The sequence below is a fragment of the Microcaecilia unicolor genome, chromosome 13, assembly GCF_901765095.1.
Source record: "Microcaecilia unicolor chromosome 13, aMicUni1.1, whole genome shotgun sequence".
Taxonomy (NCBI): Eukaryota; Metazoa; Chordata; class Amphibia; order Gymnophiona; family Siphonopidae; genus Microcaecilia; species Microcaecilia unicolor.
In genome coordinates, this window is record NC_044043.1 from 71,833,613 (window position 1) to 71,846,479 (window position 12,867).

The following is a 12,867-nucleotide window of genomic DNA, read 5'->3' on the forward strand; positions in this document are numbered from 1 at the left end:
AGTGCCGAATTGGCACATGCTACCTACGTGTTAGCCCTCCCGCAATCTAGTAACCGGCCCTTAGAGAGTGGGGTCTGGAGATTTGTATTTGTTTCCTCTTGTGCTTTCTAACCATTTTTCAACATACAAGTTTATTGCTGTGTAATTCATTCCCTTCCATTCTGATGTAATCATGTATGTGTGGTGCAGGTAGTCTAATGTATTTTGTAAAATGTTTCAGCTGAGCTTTTATCCTGTACACCACTGATATTCGTTGAAGGGAGGCATATTAAATTTTACTAAATAAACATGCCCTGTGTAGGAAACAGCTGCAGGTTATTGTTCTTTGCACATACTTAATGCCACAATAATTTGCATGCCAGTAGTTTACTATATCAAAAAGTAAAAAAAAAAAGGCAGCAGAACATTCAGTAAAACACTGTGGGGTCCTTTTACTAAGCTGCGGTAAAAAGGGCCCTGTGCTAGCAGCAGGGGCCATTTTTGCCATGCACTGTAATAGGTTAAAAAAAACAAAACAGAAAGTAGCCATGGCCATGCGAGGGGGAGCACTTACCACCACCTCAGTGGATGGCAGTAAGAGCTCCCGCACTAACCCGATGGTAACCAGTAGTGTGTGGCGCTGTCTGATTACTAGATAACTGCTGCACTACAAAATAGTACCCTATTTTCCCTCCAAATTGGCGCACGGTAAGCCTGTGGGCTTACCGCCGCTTTATAAAAGGGCCCCTGTGTGTTGAAGCTTAGTGCACTATTCTAATGTATAGCTTATTACACTAGTCTTACAAAGGATAATGAAGCAGGACGCTGATATTCCAGTGTAAATAACTGTTCTGGGAGGAGGAAAGTGTGATCTCCTTTTGCCAAGCTGCGGCAAAAGGGGGCCAGCGCTGACACGTTTTACACGCACACCGAGACCCCCCTTTTACTGTAACTGGTAAAAGAGAAGTCTCGCTTTCCTACAGGAAATGGCCGTGTGGCAAGTAAAGCACTTGCCACGCAACCATTTCTAGGGGGGGGGGGGGGGGGAAGCCCTTACTGCCACCCATTGCGGTGGGAGTAAGGGCTCCCGCATTAACCCGGCGGTAACAGACTACTGCCAGGTACACTCTTGCGCTACAAAAAAAAAATACGTTTTTGTAGCACTGGAAATGGCGGGGCACTAGGGGTGGGAAGGACCGCTAGGCTGCTGCGGTAGCCCGGCAGTACTTCCTATGTAGCGAGCAGTAAGCCCGTGTTGGGCTTACCGCCGCTTAGTAAAAGGAGCACTGTCTTATTATTTAGAAAAATAAGCATTAATAGAAAACTGTTCGCACCTATGAAAACAAAGAATGATGCAATTTTGCCACAAAGAAAAATATGCCTTCAAGATAAATGATACAAACAAGATGAAAACCCCTTTTTTTTATTGGGTACATTGCCAATGAGCTAATATACAGATCAAGTTCACTGTCATTCATATTCTGTTTTATAAACCACATTCCAGTCCTTCAAGTCAGCTATTAACCCACCATAAAAAAAAAAGGAAAAAAAAAAAAAAAAAAGATGTACCCAACCAATACCGAAATAAATTCAAAAACTGGAAAAAGTGAATATGAATAAGTTTGGGGGATTTATTATTTTTTTTACTTCCAAAAAATTTCTAATTAGACTTCCACATGTTGAAGTACTTAAAAAAAAAAAAAAAAAAAAAAAAGAAATAAAACTCACAAATAACTTGATTAGGTTCAAGTATATGGCCTCAATATAATTTTTTCTCTTTTTTTCATATGTACACTAAAGTTATATTTCCCCCTGCTATCAGGATAACCAAGAGGGAAGCAAAACATTGCAATAGGAAAAAATATTAACAAAAGAAACAGCATCTGATGAGAAAAACAGTATTGTTCATTGTTCTGCAGGTTCTGTTTTAAGGCCTATGGATGGAGAACAGTTTCAATAAAAGCAGACAGTGTGAAGAAAAGTCCTCCCACTCTTGTCCTCAAACTCTTGAAGTAACTCATCTATGTCATTTTCCATATCATCTGTGTGCTGTATCTGGAAAGAGACAGAAAACAAAAACATTACTATTTAAAATGATTAAATAAAAACATGATCACTAGTTAACCTCCCCCCTCCCCCCCGTTCACTAAGCTGTGCTAGCAGCTGCCACACCGCAATACCAACGCAGCCCAATCAACATGAATGGGCTGTGTCGGCCTTAGCACACCACCAGAAACTAGCACGGCTTAGTGAACATGGGTGGTAAATGAGCTTGTATCACACATCATCATACAATGACTGGGCCTGTGATGACTAACGAGGGACACATTAAGCAGTACCAGAGGCTAGAGTCAGCCTTTAGCATGCATACTGAACTAAACAGAATAGAAGCAAAAGCAGATTATACTGTAGACTTTTTAACATGGCTTAATATAACATGGAATAGTTTATCATGGATCCCAATCCAGCACTTCTCTGGTGGCTTGGCCCACATGGTCTGAGGAAGGAGGTCCTTAATAGCACTGCTTTCTCTTCAGTGCAGGTTCTTCAATCTTGTGGCTCACACTAGAGAATGACTTTGTCCCTATGTCATTTTCTACTTTGAAGCCTGTTAACGGAACTGGACTGTTATTTATGTTGGAGTGATACAGACAACAATATTTTGATTTTTTGGAAAAACCAGCAAACATGCTGGCCACAACTAGCAAAATTTGCATAGGGGATCCCATACATTCTGATACCAGCACATCTTCTATTGCAGGAAGGACTGTGGAAGACAGGAGAACTAGACTGAATCCAGAGATTGTTGAGGACTTCTTGTTCATCCACAGATTAAAAAATCATAGTGCTTCATAGGGCATACAGAATGGTTTGTATTTTGTACTCCTGGACATTTAACAGGGTGGATTAGGATTTTTTAGGATAGTAGAATCACCTATTGTTGAGGTGGGAAGGGTAGAGGGTGGTGGTGAGGAGGGTTATTATAGCTGACTGCTGTTATTATTGTTTTCTATTTGTAATTTATACACAATAGTTGCACAGCATAGTTTTCCTTTTTATACTTTAATAAAAAGATTTAAATATAAAATCATAATTGTTCAAGGTTTCTGCAGATGAGGACGGGGCCAGAAACACGGCCTGCAGGGACAGGACAGGGACGGTGACAGAACCTGTGGGGACGGGGCCAAACTTTGTCCCCGTGCCATTCTCTAGCTCATACTATGAGACTGGCCCTGCACAGCAGAGGAAGCTGGCACACTTACTAACCCTTCCTCCTGCCAGCCATAGGGGCTGAGCCAGTAGTTAAGTTGCAAGGGAAAACTGAGGGCCGATGTGCAAGATTTAAAAATTTGCCCCTGGTGCCTAATATCTTTGTACTGGCCCTGGAATAGACAATCCATATCCAACAACTCACTAGGAACAGAATTCAGTTTTCCATGCACACTTGTGTCAGCTGTTATGATAAGTTCATGCAATGGCCTTGTGAAATTCTTTCCTTCAGAACACTTCTAAACAAACGCAGCCCGAGTTGCTGGGGTTAGAAAAGGTTACAGTCCAGTCCAGAGATCTGAGGTTCCATCCCCATCTAGAACCTTACTACTCAATGTTTAACAAGTTCCTCTGTGTGATGGGACAACATAACAAGCTCTTTGAGATTAGGGCCTTGTAACCTCATGTAGTCAACAGGAACAAAAGTCACACTGGTCACGTACTCCATCCTGATGCAAGCTAGTGAAAATGTATGCAGTACTTACACATTGACATAGTTCACATATGAGGAAAGCTCCTAATGTGGCCTCTTCATGATTATCCTGAATATCTACATTAATCACGTGTACTGGTTGGCATGTCTCCTGTTCACGGGAATTTAAATCTGATTGGGAACACAGTGAGAAGAAAAAAAAAAAAAAGGAAAAAGATGGAAGACAAGCATTACGTCAACAGCCCCTCTTAACTTTCCATTTGGTATTCAATATCTGTAAGAAAAGGCACAGGCCTCAACCAAGTCATCCAACTGTCATACTCCAAAATAAAAGCTATATTTTGAGAAGTTTAAAATAATTCCATTTCGTACACTGACAGCAAAACCATGATACACCACAGGATCAATGTTTTTCATTGAGACAAGGTGTGCACATGGGTCCTCCTTTAGCAACTGGATAGAGAATTCCAACCCCTCTTTTTTGTTATTAATTTGAAACCTAGTTATTTGTACTTTTTCACTACTATTTACTGTATTGTAAACCACATATTTAATTGGTGCAAATACAATAAACTTAAAACTTTTTAAAAATTATGAAAAATGTAGTCTCATTAGCATCTCAAAATCCATGTAAAAACCCGACTGAAGACCTCAGGCAATGGAAATTTGAAACATGTCCTTACAGTAGCTGCTTTGCAATTTAAATCACTGAAGACAGGATTGGCCCAAAATCTTCATAGTGTGCGCAGAGGACATAGGTTTCATCTCCCAGTTCTACCACGGAGGTTGTAGAAACATAATTCAAAGTTCTTGGTGGGGAGGGAGTGTCATTGCTTAATGATTAAAAGTTGGGCTTAAAGTCCATATTCACCAGGTTTTGGGAGAAACTTTTTTTGTGGCACCCAGCAGAGAACTGTCCCTCTGATGGTTAGGCTGATTTAGGGGCATAAATGACATATAAAATATACTGGTGGTTGATTTTTTTTGGGGGGGGTGGGGGGTGGGGGTGGGGAGGGATGGCCCATTTAGTTACAAATAAAGGCTTGTGGAACTTTAGACTATTAGAGAAAGATTTTCAATTGCCCACAGAACAGTCAAAAAAATCTCATCAACTAAGACAAATCAGGAAGAATGTTGCACTTTCCTGAAGATGTATTTCTTCCACATTTTATTAAATATAGAGACAGCCATATTTAAATGCTCTTTTGCTGCTTTCACTCTTAAATTTTCATTTTCCTGGCTAAAGTTCCCAGTGGTGCTTTCCTCTACACCTGCCAGTATGTCTTTCTTGGCTCAGTAACCGGTGAGGACACAAACCCAAGCAACCGTTTTTTTAAACATAGATGGATTAAAATCAGACCAATGGTGCAGAGCTGTAATCTGACTTCAGAGTATAAAATATGGTGAAGGTAAATGAAAATATAGCTTTGATGTGTATTGGAGGAGTGGCCTAGTGGTTAGGGTGGTGGACTTTGGTCCTGGGGAACTGAGTTCGATTCCCACCTCAGGCACAAGCAGCTCCTTGTGACTCTGGGCAAGCCACTTAACCCTCCATTGCCCCATGCACGTTGCATTGAGCCTGCCATGAGTGGGAAAGCGCAGGGTACAAATGTAACAAAAATAAAATAGACACTATTGGAGATTCTACATGGAATGTTGCTATACCACGTAGAAGGCTGCGGCGCAGGCTTCTGTGAGTCTCACGTCCTGCACGTATGTGCAGGACGTCAGAGTCACAGAAAGCGGCCACATTGGTGATCTGCAAGGGCCGACTTCTAAATGGAATGTTGCTAGTGGAATAGCAACATTCCATGTAGAATCTCAAATAGTAGCACCAGTGGAGGAGTGGCCTAGTGGTTAGGGTGGTGGACTTTGGTCCTGGGGAACTGAGTTCGATTCCCACCTCAGGCACAGGCAGCTCCTTGTGACTCTGGGCAAGTCACTTAACCCTCCATTGCCCCTGATACAAATAAGTACCTGTAAGCCGCATTGAGCCTGCCATGAGTGGGAAAGCGCGGGGTACAAATGTAACAAAAATAAAATATTGTTTTCTTCCTTAGATATCGATTACAGCCCTACTTCCTGGTTCTTCATCTATTGTGCTCTCTCTGTATAGCCTTTATTAAAGAGCAGTTCCATTCATCCATCACACAGTATGACTATAGCAATACCTACCTTCTAATACTTGATCATAGACCCTCTCTTCACAGGTTACAACTAGATCAAACACATCTTTGCAACTCTGGAATCTCTCTGGCCGTGGCTTGATTCTTTTATTTCTGTCCAACATATGTAATATTCCATTCTGAGTGTATCTGGAGTTTGTTGCAGTTAAAGAACTTTGGAACTAGTATTTTCTTTAAACATACATATAGATCCCAGCATTTAAAAACTACTGACTTACACAAAACTAGACAGTGTTTATTTTAACCAAGTAAAAATTAAGTGAAAACTATTAAGTATTTCATTTTGTGCTGAAAAGAGTTAACTTAATACATATGATTGTCCTACTGGAAGTAGACTGTTTTCCTCAGCTCCCAAAAAATGAAGATCAAGGCAAAGGAGATGTCTGTCCATAAAACCAGGGCTGTGGAGTCAGAGTTGTAGAATTGGAAGCAATTTTGGGTGGAGTCAAAGTCTGTAAAAATGTAGCAAACCCTGACTCCAGCTTCAAAATAAACATAATACTTGGTAAAATTATCATTTTATACGTCTACATATCTTTTGTCCTGGATCTAAAGTTATATTTACAAGTACTTTAGAATCAGATTAAAAAATATCAGTGGGAGTCAAGAGATGGAGTTGGACAGTAGAACTAAAAGAGTTGGAGAAGAAGGTTTGGTGTAGCAACTCCACAGCCCTGCATAAAAGTGTATCAAAGGTTATGCTATAATGGTGGGGGAAGGGGCATGGACAGCATGAATAAGGCTGATGCATCTGCAGTGATAAAGAGCCCACCTCCATTTTATTTACCTACTTAAGATATTTAGCCCTTACAAATACGAGTGTCTGGATGGGTATACATATAATATAAAGATTGGACAAATTAAAACTGTTCCCCAAACCACCCTCCCTAACAAACCTCAAACACGGACACAGCAAAATTAAAAAAACAAAAAAAAAACACAAAACCCAATATGCCACGTAAGCAACATGAAAACCCAACAGAACTGGATTAGGTACCCACATACTCCTAACCCCCACTTTTCAACTGCCTTTTAAAACAAGACAACTGAGTAATCAAATGCAACAGAGAGCCTAATCCAAAGCACGGGTTCTCCCACCTAAAAAAGGTGGACCCTTGTGTGGTCATCGACCAAGCACTACTATCTCCAGGGTCCACATACCTAGAGTGTAAATTTCTAGCTGGGAAATACCAATTTCATTTGGTCAGTAGATATCTTGGACCTAATCCATGTAACACCTTGATAGCCACCAGCAATGCCGTAAAACAAATCCTCTGATACTAGAAGACAATACATGGATTATATGTTCATGAATCCCCACTTGCCATAAAACCTGTGCAGCTGCATTCTGGATTAACAATTCAAACACTTCTTTGGAAATACCAAGTAAATACTACCACTAAAGGAGTTATCATGGAATACAGTAATGTGACAAAATTGTGAACTGGAACCCCCCCCCCCCCCCCCCCACCACCACCACCAATCCTTAACTTCAACTAATGGAAATGATTACCAACCCCTTAAATATGGGGTTGAAATGACAAAAGCCCAGCCAACTCGACACCAAGATTTCTCACTTTGTTTTAGAATGCCCAGTTCTGAAGTAGCAAGTGATGGAGTTACAGTTCCAGGACCAAAGGAGGCTTTATGCACCTACAAAGTCTCCATCTTCTGCAAGTTCAACTGCAACTTATATGAAAACATCTACTGCCCCTCCAGCTCCAGACAAGTATATAATTTCTGTATCTAGAGGTACCAGAAACTGATTGTTATGAAATATTGGATCCTTATCTCCTAAAATTCACCTGCCACAGGGGCCAGATAAAGATTAAATAATACAAAGGGACAAAAATGTCCTTCTGTAGGAAACCACACTAACAGGATGATCCCATGAAAACTGCTCAACCAACACCACTGCCTAATATCCTCGGAAGAAATGAAGAAACCAGGACAACAGTGAACCTCCAATAACCAGATGCCTCAAGTGGTACAGAATCAGGTCATGGTCCACTGTATCAAAAGCAGTACTAAGATCTAACATTCCCTGTACGGATGCCACACCCTGAGTCAACCCTGCCTGAGAGTATTCACAACAGCTGCCAGAACTGTCTATGTACTATGCCAAGATCCAGTTGATAGCTACCCAAGGCTTCAATGCCCTGAACATAGCCCTGAAGCTGGAGATGCACACACTTCTCCAGCAATTTAGAAAGAAAAGGGACACTGGCTAAGGGAATAAAATGTTCAGGCCTCATACTATCCAAATTCACTTTCTTCAATAATGGATTTAATCACTAGAAGTTAAACAATGAGGATGGAAAAATCACGGCCTGCAGGATATTCACAATTCTAGTCAGGGACTACACACAACTTCTACTGACCCTGTACCAATTTCGAAGAACAGGAATCCAACACTGAAATTGAAGGATACAAAAACCCAAGTATAGCCTCAATTTCAGCAGTAAAGCATTCCCTAAACAATGTAAAAATTGACCACAGCTCCCCTAAGATCACCAGCTGAACATTCCCCAGTCATCACCACTGGTGGAAAGCTACTGACAGCAGATAAACACCTGTACGGTTCATCCAGTCTGCTCAAACAGATAAACACATAGCATAAGGTATGCCTGATCTTGATTTGTCCTTGCCATTTTCATGGCAGAGACCGTAGAAGTGGGGACAGAAGCAGCTCCTGCGGGGTTCCCGTGGGGATGGAAGCAGTTCCTGCAGGGTTCCCGCGGAAGTGTATGCTGCACTTGCACCAGCCTCTCACCTACCGAGTACCAAGTTCTTTGAGTGCTGTCTCCTCCTTCTTGCTTTAACAGCACAGATGCAGAAAGTCTCCCGAGACAAATGGTTACAAAATTCAAAAAGGCATGGGATGAACATAGACAGAACCTCCAGATTTTGGAAAGATCTCACTGGGGAAATCTGCAACAAGGTTCGATTCTCATTATAAAGATATAACAGGACTGCACCTATACAAAATAGCCTCAAAATAACAGGCAAAATACCATGCAGGGTCTTAATAAGCAAACTTTTGAACTTCACATTACCACTCAGTTGGCAACCTATGAAGGTATCACTCTATTAGAACTCCAAAATCATTCTAAACGTGGCAATTAATTTGCAGGACGTTTCCTCTTCAAACCACTATTATAATGTAATCACTTATTCTTTTGCTCTTACCTAATTACATTTTGACCTCACAAAAGGAAGTGTAGCTTCCAAAACTAATTAAGAAATGCATTAAGGGGCACTTTTCACTAAGCTGCGGTATAAAATGGGCTTAGCATGTCCCAACAAGGGATTTTCCTGCACAGTAAAGCCCACTTTTACCGCAGCTGTAAAATAGGCTTTTAAAGAAAATTTGTCAGCCCTGCGCTAATTTTTTCCATTACTGTGCAAGACTGGTAAAAATATTATTGCAGGAGCACTTACTCAGGTTAACCCTGTGTTAACCAGTTAGTGTGTGCTAATGTGATTGTGCTAGCTGGTTAGCGCTTCCATGGTCATTCCCCACCCATACTATTCCCCCTTCCAAAAAGTCATTAAAAAAAAGTAGCATGCAATTAGCACACACAACCAGGGAAATTACCAGAAGATTCTTTAGTGCATTCTGCAGTAAGTCTTTTTCAGTGCACATATGCCACAATTAGGGCTCAGTACATCTTAGCAAAAGGCCCCCTAGTACAGTAAGAAAGTATCTGCTTATATTTTTTGGCTTATTGATCTCGACTCCCAGGCAGTGTAGGCTAGCATACCCATTTTGTCATCCACAACATATACAACACAGAAAGATCAAAAACAGAATGAGAACTTGTAATGTTAGCTAATTAAGCTTCTCAAGTTGTCCAAGACCCCGGGACTTGCCAAACTATTGCACCTGTGTGTTCTTCCAAAAATGTGTGCAAACATTTGACACAGGATATGGGGGATGCACATATAGCACTCACCACAATGGTGGAAATTTAAACTACCTCAGGGCTTACTCCTGTATGATTTTCACAAGAGTAGAGCTAGATCCAAAGACTGCAGATACAAATGCACACCTTAGGGGAAGATGCCATGAAAGCTGCATCAGGTGTCTCAATCTACTGCTGTAGAAGCTTTATAACAGGGGCGTAGCCAGACACCAAATTTTGGGTGGGCCTGGGCCCAAGATGGGTGGGCAGAAGAACTCCGCCTTATCCCACAAGTGATTTGGTCTCTCCCTCTCTCGCCTGCATGCCATATGGTCTCTCAAACATCCCCCCTCCCTCGCATAAATAGCAGATTTTCACCGGCAGCAAGCAGCAATTAATACACTCTGCTCATGTTGACCCCACAGTTTTCCCTCTGATGCAACTTCCTGTTTCCGCATAGGTGGGAATACGTCAGAGGGAAGGCTGAGGGGCCAATGCGAGCAGTATGTATCAGTCGCTGCAGACAAAGATCTGCTATTTACAAGGTATGAAGGAGGTACAGTTGTTGGGAATTTTCAGCTGGTGGGGCTTGGGGATCTCTGTCAGCCACATCATAGGTGTGCTGCTACTGGGTGGGTCTGGGCCCACCCAAGCCCACCCTTGGCTACGCCACTGCTTTATAATTAAAGCAAACTTTACTCCAGTTGAAGTCCCAGTGCAGCCGTGGTCTTCATGCCACCAACAATCACTGACATATGGTAGTTTCCAGCATGAGTTTTCCACAGATTTAATATTAATGTGTTATTCCATCTTTGTAACCTATACATGTACTGGTGAGTTCAGCAGAATTAAATTATGTTATTTAAAAACAATTAAATGTTCTAAACTGCACTTCTGGAATTGCTCATAACATTTCAAAATATTGCTATTTGGGACAGTTCAAAAGTTACACAATATGGTGAACTGAAAAATGCAAACAAAAGAATAGCAGTGAAGACGAACAGGGATAAAGATAGCCAAGGAGTCCAAAAAGCATACAATCTGAGGTTTATTTGGAAAACATCAAAAGACCCAACATGGCCATGCTTCAGCGTGTATCACCTGCATCAAGTGTCTTAAGTTTGCAGCTGAAAAGTTGTCTGACTTAGCTCCCGCTTATATGTATCAATTTGGAATATGGATGACATCTGATGCAGGTGACACAGCAAAACATGGCCATGTCGGGTCTTTTGATGTTTGCCAAATAAAGCTCAGATTGTATGCATTCTGGACTCCTTGATTGTCTTCTACCCTCTTCTTGGTCACCACTGCTGTTCTTTTGTTTGGATTTAATATTGTGGAGACCTCCCTCCTATTGCTTTTGAATTAAAAAAAAAAACAAAAAACCCAAACATCCATATTGTACTGCCCAGTTTTCAGAAACCAGTAATCACAGGCTTCATGCTATACACACACAGGACACCAACAGCAAAACCATGATTTGCAACAGGGTTAACTTTCATTCTGAGATGATGTACATCCTACATTAAGTTGTGATATCCATTAGCAGATTCTTCACATCTTAATCTATGTTTAAAAGGGTGAATCCAATTTGATCTTAGCCAGCCCACATGGAATATCTTCATGGAAATTTACTCAGTGTGTTTCAAAGTTTTTTTTTAAATTTAAGTTAATTGAAAACAGTATTGCCATTCAATCTGTGCAGAGGACATGGGTTTGAATCCCAGATCTGGCAAGGATGTTGCAGAAGCAGCATTCACAGCCCCTAGAGAGGAAGAAGTCGCCATCATTGAACAATGGTAACTCTTAATTGTGGGACTTAACATCCATATTAATGGCACCTGGCAAAGGGTTGTCACTCCAACTGTTCCACCGAGTTAGGGAGAGAGCGGTAAAATAAGGGAACCATCTCCCCAATTTTAAATGAAGGCGCATGGTCCTGTAGACCAATTGCGATAGGTTTTGAGTTGAAAGCCTGAAGAAAAATGAAGGAACTAAGAAAAATTATTAAAAACTGGAGAAAATACTGTAGTTTCCTCATCTAAAGATACACTTCATATTTTTTAAATTATGAAGCTAGTAGCAGAATTTACATTTTTTTTTAAAGAAATAGCTGAAGTTGCTTACCTGTAAGAGATTCACTATAGACAACAGCAGAAAATCACACAGAAGTGGATGATGTTATGGGTGGCTTTCAGAGCTCAAGAGAGCTATAGGATTTTCTAAGCATGTGCAGAATGCCTGTACAGTCCCTCCTCTCACGACTCCCTTAGTCCCAATATTGAGCTTAGGCGGCAACTACTTGGAATGAAGAATGGGGTATATGTCTATCTAGCTGCCTATACAGAATCTCTGTTAGTTATAAAAACTCTGCTTTCTCCATTGAAAGGCAGGATAGATCAGCTACACAAGCAGGGAATCTTAAAGCTGAAATTACTCTGATTCCTAGGAGCAACCTAGTGAAACATGTGGCAGGAGCTGCATTTTTGTTGAAAATTCCTTTTAGAACTGCCCAGCCAAATGCATTGCCTCTGAGACATCTTGACTAGGCAATAATATGATGTCAAATGTGTCAGTGCAATATCATGTGGTTCACGGATTCCCAAACTTGTCTTAGGGCCTCAGCCAGTTGGGGGTTTTCAAAACATACACAATGAATATGCATATCAATTTGCACACACTGCAGCCCTAATGCATGCAATTGATTTCATGCATACTCCTTGTAGCATCCTCAAAACCCAACTGGCTGTGGAATCTCCAGGACAACACAGATTTGGTAAGCTTGAATACAGCTGCTTTGCAGATGTCTTCTATGGCAAACGAACACAGATGAGCACCAACACTGCCATGGCTGGCTTGGTATGCTTCTGCTATGTAAGTTAAAAACATGGCAACCACAGTTCGGATGTAAAGAATTGGTTTAGATTGGCAGTAAGGTTGCATTGTCTTTAAATAGTAGGCTAGTGTTTTTACAGTCTAGGGCAGAGCTTCCCAAACTTTTCAGGTGAAGCGTCACATTTCAAATTACTGACTGGGAGGAACCTCTTGCAGTTTTGTTGAGGGTGCCCCCATTGAATACTGCTGTTTCATGGTT

General features: G+C 41.2%; 1 protein-coding gene across 1 annotated transcript in view; it reads right to left on the reverse strand.

Annotated features, from left to right (window-relative positions):
• Window positions 1–1,386: 1,386 nt before the first annotated feature.
• The window catches only part of SSU72 (SSU72 homolog, RNA polymerase II CTD phosphatase), a 141,435-nt gene continuing 129,954 nt past the window's right edge, over window positions 1,387–12,867 (reverse strand). The window contains exons 3-5 of the mRNA XM_030186292.1: window positions 5,858–5,997; window positions 3,735–3,853; window positions 1,387–2,034 (exon numbers count right to left, since the gene is read on the reverse strand). Of these exons, the coding sequence (XP_030042152.1) occupies window positions 1,933–2,034; window positions 3,735–3,853; window positions 5,858–5,997 (361 nt within the window). The 3' untranslated portion in view covers window positions 1,387–1,932. The remainder of the gene's footprint in view (window positions 2,035–3,734; window positions 3,854–5,857; window positions 5,998–12,867) is intronic.